A 21,704-nucleotide genomic window follows, 5' to 3' on the forward strand; every position below is an offset into this window, starting at 1 on the left:
TGAATTTGGACATTACCATCCAGAAGTTTTGGTGGTAACAGTAGTGCTTATGGTTTTGTTTTTTTCTTTTTAATTTGTATTATCAAGTTGTGTCCTGCAGAAGATCTCTTGGGGAACACAGGCAGATGGCCACAGTAATTCCTCTCAAATTCAAAGGGTCATGAAGGTTTATGGCTCGCAGAATTTGTGTGAGGTGTTAATGTGGCTGGCTGAAAGCTGGTCCCTCTCCCTCTTTCAAACCTGGCAAGTTTGGCAGCATAAAGCATTGAATATTGCCAGCATAGACTTTTTTTCCCTTTGGGTAGTGCCCATCAATGATCTCTCTGGAAACTAGAGCTGTTTCCATGCTGTGACCTCAACAGAAGTGTGACTGAGAGGTCTTAAGTGTCAGCGTGTGTTAGTGGTAGTTAACTTTTTATTTGAAGGTGCAATTTTAGCTTTGCATTTCCAAGTAGCCTGAACAATTTCATTCACTGACAGGCACATATGTGAGTAGGGCATCCTTCAGAGCTATAGCCATGAGCTGCTGGCCAGTGGATTACATGCAGATCGTCTCCTGTAGAGAAGGACTGTCATAGGCGTTACTGGCTCCCCAAAATGAAGTTGCTTAGAGCTGGTGGATCAGAATTGACATGGAAGCTATCCCTATCTAGACATGACGTTCTGTTCCATTGTGTGATACCCCCTCAGTTGAGCAGTTGGAACAGTGACGTGTTTCGTGGCCAGTTTTGGTGGGTCACAGTAGTTACAGAATCGGTCTGCTAGATAAGAGCACTTGCCATCCCCGTGGGAAGTGTGTGGGGACCACGGCATGGGTGCCATTAACGGGTGTAAGAAGCGTATGAAGAAAGTGCTGAAGCGTGAGACCCTCAGGAAGGGACGGTCGAGCGGTGACAGCGCTGGCTCAAGGCAAGGGGGCTGCAGCTGGGGCGAGCATCGCTCACGCCAGAGGGAGGAACGGCAGCACCGGGAGCCCAAAGGCTTCCCGGCGCCTCTGGCAGTCCCGAGCAAGTCCGCACCCTCCCACTGGTGGCCCTGCCTCGGGCGAGCCGGCAGCCCCGGCGGGGACGCGGGCGAGCACCTGCGGTGCGGACACCTCGAGGAGGACGTGAGGAGGCCGGCGGTGGCAGCGCCCACGCCGCCCCCGTGCGGCTGCGGGACGAGCCCGGGGAGCGGCGGGGAGAGGCGCGGCCGGCCCGGGTCCCCGGCGCAGGCAGGGGCAGCGGCGCCGCGCCTCGGACTCCGCCTCAGCGGCACCGAGCTCCCCCTCCCTCCATCGCTCCCTCCCTCCTCCAGCGCCAGGCTCGCAGCGGCGGAGCATCTCGGCGGCAGCACCCGCCCTTCCCGGCCGGCCGGCGGCGCGCACCGCCCCCCGCTCCCGCACGCACCCGCTGGCGGCGATCCGGAGCCCTCGCGCCACCGCACCCCCGCCCCGCACGCCCACCGCCGGGAGGATGGGCTGCGGGTGGCGGCGCGGCAGCCCCTGAGCGCCCCGAAGCCGCGGAGACAAAGGGAGCGAGCAGCGGCAGCACCGGGCCGGGGTGGATGCAAGCAACCATGAAAGGCTGGGTCTCCGCCTCCTCCGCTGCTGCCACAGAGCTGCCGGCTGCCGCTGCTCGGAGGACTACCCTGTGAAGGGGGCGGAGGAGAGGCTGGCTGGGTTCACCGTGCAAAGGTAGAAGGTGTAAGGGAGAGGCGGAAAGAAAATGTCTTCTTCGGTGGGGCCCCGCGGCCCTCGCCCGCCCACGGTGCCTCCCCCGATGCAGGAGCTGCCCGACCTGAGCCACCTGACAGAGGAGGAGAGGAACATCATCATGGCAGTGATGGACCGGCAGAAAGAGGAGGAAGAAAAAGAAGAGGCCATGCTCAAGTAAGCAGACGCCAGTCATTCATTCATTCAGACACTCATTCATGCGCCGATCGCCGGCGGGCGTAGCGGACGCTGCCACAGCAGGAGCCGGTCGGTGCCCGGAGCCGGGCGGCTTCGCCCTGCTCGGCGGGGCTGGCGGAGCCCTGGTCCCGCTCCGCTCCCGGCCCGTAACTTCCTCCTCCCCCACCCGGGGCAGCTCCTCCCGAGGCAGCACTGCCGGGGTAGCCCGGCACGGCGGGACGGAGCGGGACGGCGGCCCTCCCCGCCCCGAGGGAGCCGGCGGTGCAGGGCGGTCGGAAACCCCGACATGAGAGATGAGGGGCGAGGTGGGATTCCTTTGGGGTCCCCAAAACCCCGCCTCTGCCAGGAGGGGCCGCTGGGTGGGGTTTCCCTCCGTGCGGGAGCCTCCGCGACTGCCGTGCTGCCCCCACCTGGCCCGGCCCCCGTTGCCGCCCGCCACGGGGCCGAGGCGGCTGCTCCCAACCGCCGCCCGGCACACCCCCGAACCCCCGCTCCCCTCGTGCCGTGCCGTGCCGTGCCGTGCCGCCGGCCCCGGCCCGCTCGCCGCCTGCTCCAGCGAGGGCAGCGCCGGGAAGCAGCGCGCCGTGGGGCAGCAGGGCGTTCGTAATTAGGGGATGGATGGAATTAGTCGCACTGCTCATTCCAGCGGGGAGGCAGGCGGGCGGGCGTGTGTGGTGGCGGGACGGCGGGGGAGTGGGTTTATCCCGCTGACGGTGACACGGGGAGGGGTGCGGGGAGCGCGGAGCGTGGGTAGGTGCCATGTTTGGAAACCAGATCCCCACAACCTCTTTTGAACCTTTTCTCTCTCACCCCCTCGTCGCTGCCAAACACTGCGTGTGACCACATTTTCTATCCTCCTCCGTCAATCGTAGGCTTCAAACGTAACGTTACTGAATTGCCTGCTGCGAGCGATGAAAATAAACAGATTGGAAATGTGGCCTGTGGAGGAGAATCAGGTTTCTTCTCTTCTGACTGCCCATCAGGCCTGATCGGTCAGAGAGGGGGAAGCAGTGAGAGAGGTGTGAGCCTCTGACGCCACCCAGACCCTCCTGGCCACAGGAGGTGTATCCTTACCTCACTGGTGCCTGGTTGCGTACACCTGTGCTCAGAAGGGATGCGCTGAAGGTGTGACGTGATCTGGGTGTTTCTTTTGGCTGTATCGGAAATACCCACTTGAGCGATGCAGGTGCCAGCTCTTCCCCATGGCTTTCTCTGAGTGACGGAGAAACCAAAACCCTGCAGGCTTCCGACTTTGGCCCCGCACCCTGTGTGTGGTGAAGCTGGGAGAGTGTTTTAATACATTGCTGTCCTTGTCCCTTCCTATCTATGCTTAACTGAATTTTTACAGGGGCTACTAGGTGTAATAGAGACCGAGGCCCAGCTGCTGGTGTGTATTAGAGAGCAGCTGTCCGGGAGCGTGGTGCTTAAATTGCAGTCCAAGACGAAGAGTTCAGTTCTCTGTTGCAGTTCATTGTGCTTGGGGTGTGGCTAGCCTTGGAGGTGGGGTGGCTGGAATTGGAGAAATGTTTTGTGAAAATGCATTTTGTTAGTCAGTGTGGGGAAATGTAAGTGAAGGATTCCTCCTCAGTTTCTATTTACCAGAAGAAAATTAAATGAAGGAGTAGCTCAAAGGCTCTAAACTACATGTATCTCTGTGTTCTTGTTCTCCAGCACTGTTACTGCTCTATAAATATTTAGCATTTATTCTGTGAAGATTACTGGTTCTGTGATGATGTTGTAGAGGAATACTATAAATCTTACAGTCACTGTGAGAATGAACTTCTCTTGGTAGAGATGGTATTTTGTCAGTCGTATTCTCGTTAACATTGGGTAGAGGATAAATTTTCCTACTTTTTTGTTTTTCTTCTACTCTTCTTTTGCATTGGTGTTTCTGAATTCTGGACTGATAGCTGCTTTTCTGCAAGATTATATGAATCTTCAGCAGTTTTACTAACTGAATTTAGGACATTTTAAATACAATTTTTAGAAGAGCTCAAAAATTATGCTTTTTGAATTCAACTTGAAATTACTTTATATTACATTCAAATGTTTGTGATACCCAAACTTAAAAGTTTATTTCCCTACAAAAGTTCTTTCAAATCATTAGAGTAATAGTCTAGGCTCTCCATTGGACTGAGAAATTGTGTTTTTAAATAGATTTTTAGATTTCTGTCTTTATTTAAAGAACCAGAAATTAAGAGAAAATACATTGGAAAATCTACAAATGTGTATGCTCACTTTAGCTATATTGTTACTTTCAAAAAATCAAGTCACAGCAAATAGTTTTCTTATGGGTCATGATTCAACTCTTATAGAGAGCCACTAGATTTTCAGAGATAATTTGCTTTTTCTGTATGCTGAGCTCTTAGTTCTTTTTTGGAATAAGAGTTTGACACACCTTTCCAGAGTCTCTTAAGACTGGAATTTCAAAAAGAATTTACTCCCATAATTTTATAAAGGTTTGTTACAAATATATAATGGTGCTATCAGATGACACAGCTATATTATAAAAGTCATATATTGTCACCATCCCTATTATCTTCATTAAAAGGTTTTCTGATTCTTCAAATGTCTCAACAAAAGTGCCACCAGTTTTCATTTAAAACCACCTGGTGGAGAAATGTTTCCATCTGTAACACCCACATGCAAATCTGTAATTTTCCCTGGAAGTGAAGCTGAGAACAGTGCTGCAAAGTAGGCTACCTTCAATCCTGGGCTGATCAGAGGCCCGATATGCGCTGTCTCATGAATCATAAGGGCTAAAAAGGGTGCAGCGTTTCTCTCCTGTTCTGGATGTCCTGTTAGCAATGAAAGTTTCTAAAACTGTACTTGTAATTTTCCTTTCCAACACTCCTCATAGCAGAAAACTGGATGAAGAATTATTGGTTAAACAACTGTATTCTTCACATGGTCACCATGAAATTGTGGATCCAGGGGAATTTGAAGTGTTTCTGTGAGCAGACTATATGGATTTCAGGAGAATTGAAGGCAATTAGGGTCACTGGTAAAGAGGCCATGTCCCTTTCCTCCAGGTCTGCACCTCTCTGTCTTCCTGATCCCTGTTTCTGATTTTGAGCTAAAGGCTTCCTGTAAACCCTCTCTGCCAGTTCATGCTGACATCAGCATGTACTGCAGTGTGCCAGCCAGAGAACAGGGCGCTGTTACAGGGAGCCAGGACTATGGACAGCGATCTGCTTTCACTGCTTGTGCTGGAGACGACAGAAATGCAATGCTTCGGTTTGAGACCACCAGCTCATCACTTTCCAGGAACTTTCCCATTTGCCAGTATGTTGGCCTGCTGAGTTTCCTTCAGCAGCCTGGGGTTAAAAGAGGTTGTCACCCCCTTAGGATAAAGGCATACGACTTGTACTAGCCCATGTGACTTTCTTTTCCTAGGCCAGTGGCAGAGACCCCATCTTTCCTGTGCACTTCCAATATCACCCACTACTGTGGGTGGTGTTTGTGGAAGGGAAATACTTTTCTATCCTATGACCTGTTGAATACCTTGGAACAATGTGTTGAGGAGTTTTGGCTTTTGTGAAGTTTTCTTCTTTTGCTTCTTTTATGAACAGGTGTATCTTGGCTTGAGGATCATTTTAACATTAGCTGATTGCCTTGAAATTGCCTTCACATTCAAAGACATATTCTGCATTCCTTCCATAATAGGGGCAGTGTTACTAGGTACTTCAGAGACCATATCTATGCCTTCATGCAGTGAAGTGCATTCCCAGCCTGGTGTATAGCACTGAAGACTCAAATCCACATAAGCACTTTGATGCTTGCCTGGCACTAAGTAAAAACTGTGGCCCCTTGAGAGCAGCCCATGAAATCTTTCCATAAAGGTGCACTTTTTCTTGTAGGTTTATGGCACATAGGACCAGAGCTTGGGAATGCCTTGGCTGCTGAGTTGTTTGCAGTCTGTCTTACAGCTAAGATTTTCTGGAAGTCACAACTATGTAGTCATCTGCCTAAGTTCTCTGACAGACCTGACACAACCTCTGTATTGATACTCAGGATGGAACTCAAAGTGCTGATGTCACAGCGATGGCAACTTTCCTAACATGAAGTGGACAGGCAGTGTTACTGCTTCCAGCTATCTGAGGTTAATAGTCTGATGGTGAGAAAGCGATTATCTATGCCCAGTACGCTTGCCAGCCTGAAGAAATTGTGTTCTAGACAAGTGCCACTGCATTATAACTTTGTGGAAACAGTTTGGCTTCCCAAAGCATATAGGCTCAGGAGCCTAACTCAATGTCAAGCCCAACAGGAACAGCTCTCCTTGCAGAGGAGCTGCCTGGCTCTTGTGGTGAATGTTTCTGGTTACATAGGGCTATTAGTGGAGCCTTTTTAAAAAGAGTCAAAGAAATTTAAAATACTGAGAGGTCTGGAAGTAGGAAGCAGGTCCTCCATCTCATCTTGGGGCTTCAGATCTTTGTGGTTTGTTCCTCTGTGGTTGGGAGAACATCATCTTCCTGCATGCCACACCTTTGACAGCAGCATGGAGTGCAGTCTGTTGAGTAGGTGGGGCTTTACCATGGTAGACTCAACTCTCATCACTCTTGCTTCCCTGTTTCACGCTGACTGTGACTGATTTTGTGCATCTCTCTGAAGGCTATAGGCTCTATCAACTCCTTTGATTGGAGCTTGGCCTTAGACATCCAAGCTGTTCCTATATGAGTAAATGTTTGTATAGGACAGTAGTAAAATGTGCCATGGTCTCCTCTGCAGACTAATTCACATCCCAGGCATTTCTTGCTGTTTTGCTTGGTAGATACACCTGTAGCTGGAAGGGAAGAAGTTGATGTAGAGTGGCTGATGTCTAGCCTGAAGTCCAGATATTGCCCAACAGGTGACTGATGTGACTAAAAAATTGTGAAGAAGCATGAGAGGGTAAGTTTTCAATGAGACTGAAGAGAGAAACAAACCATCATTGTAAAAATGGGGGTGGCGGAAATGAAAGGAAAAATAGTTTAAAAATTTGAAGTGTACAATCAAACACTAGATAGCCTGAGAGAACTCTATTTTTAAGGGTATAAGGTGCCATAAAGTGAAACAAAACCAGTTAATATACAGCAAATTTCAGCCATAGAGACAAAACACCTAATTACATATATGTATATATATGTATATACTTATGCTTATATGTAGTTGTGTTAGTCATTGGGTTAATCAAGTACTAAGTGTAAACTGCGACAGCTGTGAATGCAGTTGAGTTTCAGTCTTGGTCAAATTTTGGTCAGAAATTAGAAAGTAGTTCCTAGTTACTTTCATTTGCTGGAGCGAATTTAAGTGGGAACAAAAACTCTTACTATGCTGCTGCTGGGATTTAAAAAGACTGTGAGATTGTTGGCCAAGGTAGTGGCGATAGTAGGAAAGTTAACTTGGACACGGGAGGTTCTTCGCAGTTTTATGACTAATTTAGTAGTTTCAGTAGAGAGGATAGCAGGTACTTGAAACCTTCCCAGCTTAAGTGTTATCTCAAGATTTTTCATGGCAGTTGGTAACTAGGGAGAAGTTGATCCTAACACACTATTTTGACCCTCTAGTATGGTACACAAACTTGATTTTAGTTGAACTCAGGTCTTTAGAATCAACAGGAATATTGCAGCTGCTATTATTTCAGGGCTGCCAAATCCTGAAGTCACTTGCAATTGGTGAGAATATCTGTTTCAGACTTTGCAAGATAACCCTTGTATAATTTTCTGTGGGTATGTTGAAGCTTCCAGCCTGCACTACTCTTGTGTAACTGGAGATTAACCAATTGACTAGAAGGCTTGCACTCTTAACTAGTTACCTGGAGACAATTTCTTTCCCTCCTCCTTTCTAGAACTTGGACCACACGTAACATTGACAAAAAAAGAAATTAATACTGCTAAAATCACAGTGGCAGCTGCTGTCACCCTCATTTTGTATAGCACTTACGGGCAACATGGGGAAGTAGGATTCTAAGACGTTCTTAGCCTGTATGGTATAAATCCCCTGATGATAATTGTCATTCCATAAACAGTAGGGAAGGAAAGGTAAGATCATTCTTCCTCCCTTCTGGTGAAACTGAGCCACTTTGCAGAAAAAAGCAGGAGTCAAGGGGCCATCATGAAGAAGTCTGTCTTTATCTTATCTTCAGGATAAAGGATCTAAAGCCTATCTTTAATCCCACTGAGAAACAGTGGAGGAATTGAGAGTTCTGGGAACTGGTTGTGCATTTGGCACCAAGGAATTAAAGGATAAAATAGATAAACAATAGCAAGATTCTCTCCTCTGATTCAGACTCCCTCTTATTTATTCTTTCCATGGCCATATGAATTTCACTTCCTGTGCACTGGAGCAGGTGGAATGGATGCTGCTGCTTAAAAGCCTTTGTTTCTTCCTTTCTACTTAAATGAGTTTGGAACCACCATGTTTCAGACATTATTGTAGTGCAGGGAGCAGAGTGCAGGTTGCCTACTGTGTTCATGGGTGTTTTAAGCCCCTAGAATCACCCAGGTAGACTGTTCAAATATTGCCTTGCAATTGTTCCTGGAAGTGCCAATGCTGATCCTGACACCTGAATGTACACATTCATGGTGAAGCATTATTACACCTGGAGAATTGCAGGAGTCTGGAGATTGTCTAGTCCAACTCCCTGCTCAGAGCAGGGCCACCTGGAGCAGGTAGCCCAGGACTGTGTACAGGTGACTTTTGATTATCTCCAAGGATAGAGACTCCACAACCTCTTTGGATAGCCTTTTCTAGTGTTCAGCTACCCTCAAAGCAAAAAGTGTTGTTTTTCAGATAGAATCTCCTATGTTTCAGTTTGTGTCCACTACTTCTGGTCCTCTTACAGGCACCTCTGGGAAGGGTGTGGCTCTATCTTCTTTAGTCCTCACCACTAGGGATCTATACATGTTAAGATCCTTCTGTGCCTTCTTTCCTCAGTCTGAACAGTCCCCACCCTCTCAGCCTTGCGTGATGTGATGTTCTTCAGATCCTCAGCTGTCTGCTGTTCCTTGCTGCACTGGCTTCAGCATATCTTTCCTGTACCAAGGAGACCAGAAGTAGACTTAGCATCCAGATATTGTTTTGCCAGTGTTGTGGCAGAGAACAAATATCACTTTCTTTAATCTGCTGGCAATGCTTTTCCAATGCAGCCCAGGATGGCATTGGCCTTCTTTGCTGTAAGCATACATTGCTGGCTCATGCTCAACTTGCTGTTGACCAGGAATTCTCAGTTGCTTCTCCGCAGAGCTTCTTTCCAGCTGGTTGGCCCCCAGCATGTACTGCTGCATGGGATTATTCTCTTTGTGCAGGACTTGGCATGTCCTTATGCTGAATGTTTTAAAGCTTACAAGAGAGACCAGTTTCTAACATGTTCTCACATCATTCAGTGGGAGGATTGCAATCACTGCTTCTGGCCCCTTCCTCTTTGCTGTCCAAGGTCTTTGCTAAGAGAGAGAGAGAGAGAATTGAGCAGTGCAGAAACTGTTGTGGCCTTTTGGCCAATGGAAACATCAGAAAGAATTTAACATTTGAGACTTCAAATTTTCATTACTCTGAGGTCAGGCATGGCCATAAGTGTGTTCTGATATAGGAGAGAACTTGTGATGACCTCAGAATTGCAAGGAGTGTTTTCATGACTTTCAGGGAATTTCAGAGAACTGATAGTGATTTTTTCAAAGGAAGATGGACACAGTAGTCTAAGGAGACTACTATATTCAGCCAAACTGTATTCGCAACTGCACACAGTCACACAGCAATGCACTTATGAAACAGTCATTGACTCTTCTACTGGGCAGGCATCTCACTCCCAAGGGAGGAGCAGGAGATGTCACCAGACAATAGCAGATTGATAGGCATTTCCTTAGAGAGAAGAACGTGAGGTGACAGGGGATGACAGGCAGTAGTAACCACCCCTACCATCTTCTAGACATGGGCTTCAGTTTGGCATATGTTGAACTTTTGTAAGGTCTGAGCTGCAAGCTGTTGTCCAGAGCTCTTTTCTGGCCCCAGTTTAAGTGGTTTTATTGAAATGCACAGGGCATTTTTTTCAGTGCGTGCATCTTCCCACATGATTCTCCACTTGATACAAGAAGGTGCCAAAGCTTCATTCCCAGCTTTGTCTGATACTGCACTAATACTTACAGACTAAGAAGTCTGTCATTCTCCAAATTCATAGTCATTATCTGTGCCCTGCAGAAAGGTGAAAACAAAGACTGGTTGTAAGAACATGATCTCTGGACAGAAACTTGTCAAAGTACAGGGTTGTTATAAACTTATCTTAAATAGAATTATGCAGAAGAGACTTCTTCTCTGGGGGGGATGTCCTGTTGTTTATTTTTCTGGAAAATAGCAGAGGGAGAACAACATTAAGAGAGATTTGAAATTCTCAGTCTTGTCAACAACCTTTCATTTCTGAAGACTCTGAAGAATTTTTTTCATCCTTGGATAGGAAAGCAACTAACAAAGATGTGGTGTGCTTCCTTCATGAAGGGGTTACTAAGCATTAAGACTTGAGCTTAACGCCTTAAGAAAAGGCTATTTAAACATACTGCTGCCCTTGTGTTCAGGCTGGTTGGGATGCAGGCATTACTAAAGGTGGAAAATGACAAAATTGAAATTCTGTTTTGGCTTGCCAATATTTAGAGGCAATTATAATTTCTAGCTAGTTTTGCCTTCTCCTTCACTCTACTCAGTGGTGACTGCTGCATTTGTCTCCTCCCCTGGGCCTACTGGCATGCTGGCATGCAATTACATTTTGGGGGAAAAAGCTTGGGTTCCTATAGTCTGACTTTAATTCCCGGCAGTGATAAAACATGTAAGGAAATTTTATGTCATCAGTTACAAACACAGAGTGGTTTCATTCTGCTTTCTGGAAATACTTGCATGAATTTACAGTTACTGGAATGATTTACACCTCACCAGGTCTGTATGATCTACCTCAGTCAAATTCATTTATTGGCTCTGTAAGGATGTAGATACTTCGTTAGATCTCTACATCTGCCAGGAGTTACAATTGTTTTATCCCTTCTTTTATACTTCATAGATACAGGAAAATATTATGCAATGTTGATGGTGTTTCCTAGTTTTGGAATCTAGGCAGTAAATGTTAGTCAGACTTATTTTTGGTATTCACTATAAGCAGCAGAAAAGAATACCACTATGAGTTTGATATAATAGTTTCTTAGGTAAGACAATTGATAGGTTAGCATTGTAATTCTTTGAATTTATAACTTAAGTAATCATCCTCAAAATATGATTGCATTTCAGATACATCCAGAGAGAGTTTTCAACTAGAAAGCCATGCTCCAACTACATTTTCTGGCACTGTTACAGAGTTAAGAAGAGGTAGTTGCAATTTTCAGAATAATGACATACACAAAGCCATTCATACTTGCCACTTCAGAGGCATGAAGCGACATGGCATGATGGATAGCTGTTTCCAGACAGTTCTAGATTGAATTAGAACACCTATTTGGGCACTAATTTTGGAGTTGGTTCACATCAGGTGTGTCTCATTTTCAGTTTCAGGACTTTGCTTATGTACTTTGCTTATGTTAATACTGTTGAATATAAGGGTATATGTCTGCCTGTATGGGGATTTTTCAGTTATCTGTAATAAAAATGTGCAGTGTTTGAAATCTCTGAATATTTTTATGTCTTTCCTATATTAAGCCCTCCTGGAATCACTGAAGATCAGTAGATGCCCTGAGAGTTGCCTTTTGATCAGAGGTGAACCTAGCAGAAAGAGCTACACTTTTTAGTGGTGGTAGTGGTGGATCTAGCAAATTCACTGTTTCAGATTTTGAGGATCTGAGGTGTAACTAAAGAATAATTTTCTGTGTATTTTGGGCAGTAGATAAACATTAGTTGCTAGAATTATTGCTTAAATGCCTTGCATCAAAATACAGTTACTTACTTCAAGATCCTTAATATAGAGTTTTTTTAAAAACTTCATTATGTGAGATTTATTAGAACATTGCTCATGAATGGAACACAGCCCAACCACGCTATTTTTGTGTAAGTTCTATTATATTGCAGAGGAAGAGGGCACTATTCTTCTAGCAAGGAACAGAGCGCTGCATTTCTTCTGAAAATTGCTAAAGGAAGTCTTCAGATACTTGAATGACCTAAGTGTAAAGTGTATTCTCAAGTGTTCCTCTTGGTTACCAATACTGCATACTGTGAGATGATCAAAGTATTTATGTATCCAAAACTCTGTCTACATCTTATGCTAGCAGGTCTAAGCAAAGATGCTACATTTTTTACAAATCTTGCTTGGCCTGTGAGTCTGGTCTGCATTAAAAATTTTGTAGCCGCTGCTCACGAAGGTTTTATCTGCATTTTGTTAAAATGGGTATTAATTCTAAAGTCTTTGAATATAATGCAAAGGATTCAAAATCATATCCATAAATTAGGATTTTGTAATACTTGTATTGGTACATTGTTCTCTTCTCAGATACTTAGAAAACCTACAGTCCTATATTAACTATAGACTATTTGCATCTATGTGTATTAATCATGGTAAAATGTTTTACAGATCAAATTTTTAGTAATAGAACTTCTAAGACAAAGATCAACCAAACAGTTTATGTAAGAAAAGACCATTTTGGAAGTGGATGATTTAATATGTTTAGTTGTGTTTTGAGCCATGATTTGTTAGTGTAACTGTTTCCTTTTGATGATTCTATTGGTCTTAGAAAAAGCATCAAGAGCTATGCAAAAGCAGATGTAATGGCTGTCTCAGCTTTCTTATCTCTTTTCTTTACACAATTTCTTTAGAACTTACATGTTTCAAGAAAGCACAGTAATTTTAGATTTATATTATTATTCCCTAGGTTTTTAATTAGCCTTTCATATGAAGTTATTTTCAAAATAAAGTCATTGCACTTTTGCATGTTTACAGTGTTAACTGTAGAATCATTTTGACATTTGACATCAGGAGGCTAAATTTTGTACTGATTTAGTGCTATTGCACAGATGTAGATGAAAAAATGTGAAAGCTTGAGCAGTAAAGGGATGTGAAAAATCCATGAGTGTTTTAGTTACTTTAGGTGATAAGTCTCCTTTGTACTGTTACTTATTGTGAAAATTTTGACAATGCTCAACAACCTTCAGCTCTACAGTTTAACATTCTGCTGGCCATGTTTTTTTAGCTTTAGATGTAGAACAGGAAGGCAGTTGGTTGACGGAGTGCATGGAGCATGAGGCTGGGCAGTTGAGAAGAAAGTATAAAATTGATGAGGGCTCTAGATCATCCTAGTTTAACTCTATTGATTTTGGCCCAGGATGCTACCTGCAAAGTATCAGGGTAATGGGTTTTCACTTTATGGATGAGAACTAAAAGAGGTTTTATATGTGTATATGTGCCTGTGCCTAAGAGTATGGAATCAGGCTGTACAGATATATGCACAAGTTATTTTATGGACTTTAATTGCAACATTGTGTTGCTTATCATTGCTGAAAACATGCAGAGTGCATTGGTGAAAGTTGTTCAGGAGCTGCAAATTAGGAACAATTTTGCCTGCAGTCATATCAGAGAGACAAGTGACACAGTTGCTGCCGCGGACCAGCAAAACATTGTATTGCCGTGGTGCTGTGCCTCTGCTGAGTTTGATTTACTGTGGGGACTCTGCCTTGGAAGAAGTCTCACTGGAAGCACATCTCTTAACTGGAGTGAGACTGAAATGTTGTTGAGTCTGTTTAAATGGGATATAAGTCTTGAATTTTAGAGAATGAAGCACATTTTTCTCAAACGCATTCAGTAATTGTTCAGTTACTCCCCAAGCCTTACACAGGAAATAAACAAGAAAAGTGAAACCAAGGCATGGCTACCTACTTTTCTGAAAAAAAACCCGCGCCCCACTTTTTTATCACTGTTTAAAAGTGTATCTGCATTTTTTTTATTACTGTGTATTCCACATACTCCTAATTTCCTACAATCTCAATGGTGTATTTTGTTTTCCTTTGGTTTCTCCAAAGAACTCTTTTTCAATATACTCATAGAAAGGAACTGTATTTACTCGAAGGTGGAAATTGCAGAATTATGTGAATTGATTCTGCTAGCGTACATGTAAAAAGTGTGTAAATTTCTTTGAGATTAAATGCGCAGTACATTTTTCTTGTATTTCCGAGCAAAATTAGATATTGACTTTTTAATGAGAAATCTATTGTAGGAATATAGAACCTCACTAATATATTATGATTCTTGTATTTTGTGTTTTTAGATGATTTGATATTGATTGTAGTTTTTGAATTTAAAAACTCTCACTTTTACAGGCAAAATATCTTCATAATTTATTTTGCAAGGGGTTTCTTTTTGACTACATTAACTTAAAGCAAAACATCACCCCTTAAAAAAGTTTTTTTTCCAAAATTATTGCACTCACCATAAAATAACTTTCAACAGGAGCTGTTTGGACTTGACTGACAAGTTCAGGGATTCAGCAGGTTTATTCACTTATAACATCCCTTTTTCTGTTGGGGGCTATTTCCACTTCTAAGCTTGTTCATGTCTGAACAGTTTTAAACAGTCCATGTAGAAAAGCAGCTGTGGAGTTTTAGTTACATGGCCAGTGAGACAGTGCTCTATCTTTTACTCAGCCAAGGTGATTCGACTCTTTCTTTCTTGATATTTACTCTGTATGGGATCAAAAGTAAAGAAAAATTAACGACATGAACAGTATGAGGGAAGCCTCTTGACAAGAACAGCAGCAAAAGGAGTGCTTCCTATTATGGAAGTAGTTTGCCCTCTTGTTTTTCACAGAGTTTGTAGTTTGGGAGTGCTTTCAGCTCTCCCCTTGTTGAACTTTCTGTCTGCATTTAAGTGTTTGCCATATTTCTCTGAAATCAAGACCTTGACAGAGTGATTCATGGTTTTTGTCACATTTGGTTGGACTACTGCACCATATTGTACATGGGATCACCCTTGAAGCGTCTTGTTGATCTCATACTGTGTCTTTTAACTTTTCCCTCTCCTTCCTATTGCTTGTATTTCATCTTAAAGCAGAGCTTTCCTTCCTGTGTACTGGTAGAAGGATGGAGGTCAACTGAGACCACAGAGAAAATCCTTCTTAAACTAGAAAAGACAGGGAACTTTGACATATGGCTTTAGTGAACAGGCCCTAAATTTGAGAGCTTTCTATGAAAGCCAAAGTTTGATGAACTTTCTGGGAGGGCAACTCACTCGTTATGTGAAAGTTGCAGAGGTGGAAAGGATCTAATCTTCCTGGCAATTTACTTAAAGGTGTGAAATACCAGGTGTTAAAATTTGAAGACAGGCACTCGTATGTCTGGTATTCATAAATAAATTAAGAAAATCAATAAGTAACTTGGGCAACTGCCACCCTTTTGAGTTCTTTGTCAGAGGCCAAGAACTGAATGAACAAGAAAATTAAAAGTGTTTTCCCTGAAGTAAAAGGAAAAGTACATTTTCCTCTAGGCAAAAGCCGAGGCCACAGAGAGTATAGGAAAGCTTTTATTGCTGTGTGCTGTGCTGGGTTCACTCTGGCTGGATGCCAGGTGCCCACCAAAGATGCTTTATTGCCTCCCTCCTCAGCTGGACAGGCAAGAGAAAATATAACAAAAGGCTCATGAGTCCAGCTAAGGGAAGGGAGAGATGGCACACCAGTTACTTTGACAGACAAACCAGAGATTTCCAGTGGTACTACTCCTTGATGTCAGGAATGAGGAACAGGGTGGGAAGCCAGTTGCTATTGTAAGCTAGGCTTTCCAGCCATGGACAGCAGGGAGAGGAGGGGGCCTGGCAGCAGGCTGGGGTTTCTGTACCTGACCAGCATGGACCTCCCTTGAGCACATTCTGGGTGACTATTTCCTCAACTGGAAGTGGTCCCCAGGCCCTCTGAGTGTCATTGCTGAAAACAGACAGCAATGGGAAAAATTTCAGCTCAGTCAACACTTATGATTGTGCTTTCAGACCTGTGTAGCAGCGTGTCGCTTTCTTCAGATCCCTCCTCTGTGATGTTTTCAGATCACTATCCTTCCTTTGGGGATCTTTCTCAAATAATATTATGGCTGTTGAGGTAAGAGCATAATTCCTTCCATATGAGAAGCAGTACCTTTTGAATGTGAATTGTTATTAAACTTCCATCAGTGAAACTGTGATACTTTTTTTGATAAAATTGCTGTTTTATTTTATTGCATTAATTTGTGTGTTACCTAAAGTGTTTTAAATGCCCTCACAAGGTAACCACCAGATTAATGAGCAAAGGCTGCAAAATAGTCAGCATTTTGCATTGTGCTGGCAAGGCTATTCACTAGAAAAGCTGTGGTTGCTTAGTTGCAGTGGGAGAGGAGAAATTAAGAGAGAGGATTAGAGTCGGGCTACGGCCTTGGGAGGGACAGCAAGAAAGGGAAAGGACATGGCAAGTGAATGGGAAACTGTAAGAAAGTACATGTCCCTTAAAGCATAAAAAGTTGTACTCAGAAGGCATTACAGGCAGGGCTGTGGGGATCAGACAGAAGGAATATATGACAGGAGAGAGATGGGAGGGGAAGGCTGGAATTAGCTGGGATGGGAGTCTGGAAGTAGGCTGTGAGTGATGCAGCTGCCTATTCATCTAGTACAGAACAAGCGTAAAATAGCACTTCTGCGCACTGAGAATTGGGTAATGAAAAGTGATGGATTCTTTGGTAGCAGACCTAAGACTTGCTTATTTATGTGTCTGTTTCACTTTGGGCTTGAACTGGAGATGGTTAAGCTCACAAATCAGGAGGAGGTGAACATTTATTTTCAGTATGATAATAAATAAATTAGAAGGCAAGTAGAGAACACAAAGGATCAGAAATGCTTGGAGTGTAAGCCAGTCTCATGACTGTGAAGAGAAGGGTCTGAGTCATTAGGTTCAGACACTTGGGGCTTGGCAGAGCTGCTTTCACAGATCTTAGCAGGCTTGATTAGTACAGCGAGAGCATCCAGAAACATAGCTTGACTGAAGAAGGAAGTGCACACCTTGGTTAATTTGAATTCAACATTCCCAGAAAATCAGCATTTTATAGTATATAGAGAATATTTTGGCTGCCCCTAACCTTCTTACTGAAAGGTAGATCTGTGTAAGAGGCCTGATCTGGTTTAAAAAAGGGATGGTTTGGTTTTCTGGTTTGTAGCAGAGGACTTGGAAATCCAGCCCAACCATATCTTTGAGTTCCTAAACCTGATAGTAGTAATCCACATTATTATTTTTCTAACAATTTGCTGTGTTAATTCAGTCTCAGAATTTTGGGGCTTTTATGGTTTTAAATAGTTGGAATTTGTTTTAATCTTTTTACTTATAAGAATGCTTCCTCTGTTTAGGAAAAGACCCCTGCTGTCACAGGAGCAGCATGATGGAGGATTGTAAAAATGCCCCACACTGGGAGTTTACCTTCCTAACAGAAGGAAGACAGAAGGGAGATGAGGTTTAAAGAGCACAAGTAGATCAGCTGTAAGGCAGCTCTAAATGTTTTGTTAGTCTCAGGGTTTATAGGCAGGGTGCCACGTCCCCTGCATCTGTCCAGCCTTGTCATCTCCAGCCTGACATATTGGAGGTTGTGTGCATGTACATATTAATCTGTGCAGGCTCAGTGCCTGAGGGAACGGTGTGCATTTGTGTGTTTTTGTTTTTAATTAAAGGTGGCATCTCTGCTTTTTTTTTTTGGGGTGGGTGAAGAATGGAGCTAAAAGGAAGTGGTTAAATGGAAAGAAAAAGGAGTAAAGGTTGTTGACATTTGAGGCGAGAGTGCAAGTACAGCTAAAAGACTGAGCAGGTGAGAAGAAAGGTGAACAACTGGGGCCAAAGAGATCACTGTACAGAAGACATCTTAATAAAAATCATATAAAGTGCTCGAATGTGTAAAGGTTCCTTCTTTGCTGAATCAGTAGCTGCTCTTGATTGAGAAAAGTCCCTGGTAGTTTTCTGTAGTTTTGACCCAGTACCACACTCTGGTGGGTAGGGATAACTCCTCAGTCCCCAAGCAGTGTGTGGAGAACTTCCTGGAGTGTGTGTGGTTGTGCATATCATAAACAGTAGCGTGGGAGACAACATTACAAAGCTTTGCTCCAGTTCTTAAGATAAGCCACATAGGTGTATAATCTCATAGGCTTCATAGTGTCATTTGGGATGAGGAAGCATGATGTTAGGCAGTCTTATTTCACTCCCTCTTTGGTATCAGGGGCCTGATTGGTCACTTCTAGCATTGATCCCACCATCTCAAACATCTAGTTGTTCTCTGCATTTTCCCCAGTGGTAAAATGGAAAGGGAGGGAAGAAAGGAAACAGCATCTAAATCCTATAGAGGCAGCATAGAAGTCTCTGCCTTGATCCTGCACTGTGTGATCCATCCTCTACAACAGCTGGAAAGGTGAAGAGGAGCATTTCCAGCTTTTCGTTGCCTTTTTTTCTCCCCAGTATAGAAGACCCCATTTGGCTAGAGTATGAATCTTATTTCACAATTAAAGACTGTCACATTAACACTGTGGTTAATGCAGAACTAAACCTTGACACTCCTGGGCTGGTCTAGCTTTTCCTTTGCTAGATGTTGGAGAAAGTAGTGAGGTTTCCAAAGTGCTGAAAAACAGATTATCTTGGCAGACAGAAGTTGGATATGAAAGAGGCAGAGAAGTATATCAGTATATCAGTGCTACACTGGGGAGGGGGTGACTGCAGGAGACAGTCTTGCACTAAACTGAAGTTCTGGCTGTTTTGGATGAACTTAAGGTTTGAAGGATGCATACGTTAATATGGAAGAGTTGTCTGCCCCAGTGTGCTTGATAAGCAATGCACAATGAAATCTCAAACTGAAATACATGTAACGGTGTCTTCATATCTACACAAACAAATGCTACTGTTCACAGACTACTGCTGAGCACAAGTGTGCAAACTAAGGGCAGCAGCCCACCCCCCTCAAAAAACCCCACTCACTCCTGAATGTGTGATATTGATTAGATAAAAAAAGAGAAGATTGGGGAGAGGCAGAGAAACACAAGTGAGTGCGAAGGAAGGTTCAAGGATGTAGGACATCTTGGAGGTTGTACTAAGGAAAGAAGGAAAGAGATAGGTATTTCAAATCTGTGATATGTTGTAGCTTGGGGCTGAAAATTTTGTATTTCTTCCCCAAATGACAGAATAAGCACCTTGATAGAAACAGTATTTTGACATCAGGTTTATCAGTGATATCTTGCTCCTGTGCCAATATGTGTCTACTAATTTTGAATTTGTAATTTTATGAAGTCAGCATATGGGACTAATGCTATGACCACTTATATCTTAGAATCATAGAATCATAAAATGGTTTGGGTTGGAAAGCACCTTAAAGACCATCAAGTTCCAACCCCCTGCCATGGGCAGGGATGTCTTCCATTAGACCACTTAGCTCGAAGCCCCATTCAGCTTCCAGGGATGAGGCCTACACACCTTCTTTGGGGAACCTGTGCCCACGCCTCACTACCCTCACAGTAAAGAATTTCTTCATAACATATAATCTAAACCTACTTTCTTTCAGTTTGAACCCTTTCCTCCTTTTCCTATCAATACATGTTCTTGTAGAAAATCCCTCTACAGTTTTCTTGTAGCCTCCCCTTTGTGTACTGGAAGACTACAGTTAGATCACCCAAAGCCTTCTCTTTTCCAGGCTGAACAGTCCCAAATCTCCTGGCCTTTCTTTATATGAGGGGTGCTCCATCCCTCTAAGCAACTTTATCTGGACTCACTCCAACAGGTCAATGTCCTTCCTGTGCTGCAGACCCCAGAGCTGGATGCAGCGCTCTGGGTGGGGTCTCACCAGAGGAGAATACATGGTCAAAGTCACCTCCCTCAACCTGCTGGTCATGCTCCTTTTTGTGCAGCCCAGGATACAATTGGCCTTCTGGGCTGGAAATGCATATTGCTGGCTCATGTGCAGCCTCTCATCCACCAGCAATCCTAAATCCTTCTCAGCAGGGCTGTTCTCAATTCCTTCATCCCCCAGCCTGTATTGATACTGGGGGTTGCCGCAACCTATGTGCAGCACCATGCACTTGGTCATGTTAAACTGCATGAGATTCCCATGGGCGCACTTCTTGAGTTTGCCCAGGTCCCTCTGGATGGCATCCCATCCTTCAGGTGTGTCAACCACACCACTCATCTTGGTGCCACCTGCAAATTTGCTGAGGGGGCACTTGATCTTTTTTTTATGTCATTAATGAGGATATTAAATAACATTGGTTCCAATTGTGACCCCTGAGGGACACTATTTGTCACTGATGACAAACAGGATGGTCATTCATCACAAGAGCAGGATACTAATCTTCTGAAAACATCAATGTTTTTCTGTAATTTAATTAATGGTAAATATCTGAAAGGTAACAGCCCTTGATATTGAGTTGTCTAAACACAACTGATAAGCAATAACTGCAGTGTGTGCTGAGATCCAGCAGTTCTGGAGAGGTCATTTTAAGACAATTTAATTATTCATTTCCCATGACTTCAGTACTTTTGGTTGAAATTCAATGGTAAGGATTTGCAGAAGTGCTAACTGTGAGGGGCTTTTGCTAATTCAGCTGCTTATTTGCCAGAAATTGCAGTCAAGAGTATTTGATTCTTCACAAAGGTCCACTGTGCTGTCTTGATGCTGAGCGTAACTGTAGCTGTAAGACTTCTAGCCAGCCTATAACAAGTGTCAGGAACAATTATCAGTCATTGTCATCCAGAAAATTTGTCATTGTTCTGCTAGTGGTACTCTGAGATTCATACTTCTTGATTTCACTTTAGTTAAAAATCAGTCTGGAATTTAAGTTATTGGACAGACACTTGAGGTGCAATTAACCTTTGTGTGCTGCCACCCTGGAGAAGTTGGAGTCTGCCTGTACCTCAGGCCTGCTTTTGTTAAATGGAGATAATGCTTTTCCCCTGAGTTGTCCATTTTCTTTCTTCAGGTCGTTTCTTGTCTCAGTGGCACTCCTTTCCTATGTGTTTGGATAATCTCTAGGCTTTGCTCCCAAGAATCCATGGTCTCAGCAGAGTGCTCAGGGTGCAGTGCTGCAAGGAAAAGCAATAATAATAAGTCTAAGTAACCAGCTAGGCTGATGTCTGCAGCTGGGTCTGACTTCACTCTCTGTAGCAAAATTTCAACTGTTTGGGGTTCTATAAGGTCGGCTGCCTCCTGTATAGCAAAGCCTCATGCTTTGTTCAAGGTAATAATTTCTTCAGAATTAGCTATGAATATAAATAATTTTGCCAAAGAAAGACATAAATTTATTGTATATAATACACTGTACAAGAAATTATTATTTTGCAATGATAGTTTGACACCAAGTTCAATACTCTGTGCTCATAAGAAAGGTTCATGTTTGCTACTTTTAAACTTAGACATTTCATGTAGTTAACTCAGTTGTCTAACTCAGTTAGGTATCTCTTGTACATAGGCACAACTTTGCCATTTACAAGTACCTATTGCTGAGAATAATCCTGAACCTCTCCACTTGCTTTTTCTGTTCAAAATTGGCCATTCACCTCAGTGATGTATCTAAAGCTATTTTAAGAAGTAAAGATCCCATGGTGTGGATTTGATATGTGGCTTCCCTGCATGTTGTGAAGTTATTTGAGACTACATACAGATTTGAAATATTTAGTGATCAGCATTTCTACTTGTGTAGAAATTTCATGTTTTGGTGTTTGATGACAGGGTATATTGTTTACTGTGTGAGCAGGGAGCATGTTTAACAAAACTCTTTTTGCATAATAATGCCCTCCACAAGAAGATTATAGGATCACATAATCACTGGGATTGGAAAAGGCCTTTAAGATCATTGAGTCCAGCTGTTAACACTACCAAGTCCACCACTAAACCATGTCCTTAAGTGCTA

The 21,704-nt window shown here is 43.5% G+C and overlaps 1 protein-coding gene across 50 annotated transcripts in view; it reads left to right on the forward strand.

Moving 5' to 3' along the window:
* Positions 1–1,327: 1,327 nt before the first annotated feature.
* RIMS1 (regulating synaptic membrane exocytosis 1) overlaps positions 1,328–21,704 on the forward strand; it is a 319,637-nt gene continuing 299,260 nt past the window's right edge. For all 50 annotated transcript variants that reach the window (XM_071548592.1, XM_071548593.1, XM_071548547.1 and 47 more), the window contains exon 1: positions 1,328–1,870. In XM_071548592.1, the coding sequence (XP_071404693.1) occupies positions 1,707–1,870 (164 nt within the window). In that variant the 5' untranslated portion in view covers positions 1,328–1,706. The remainder of the gene's footprint in view (positions 1,871–21,704) is intronic.

The sequence above is a fragment of the Pithys albifrons genome, chromosome 2 (genome assembly GCF_047495875.1).
Source record: "Pithys albifrons albifrons isolate INPA30051 chromosome 2, PitAlb_v1, whole genome shotgun sequence".
NCBI lineage: Eukaryota > Metazoa > Chordata > Aves > Passeriformes > Thamnophilidae > Pithys > Pithys albifrons.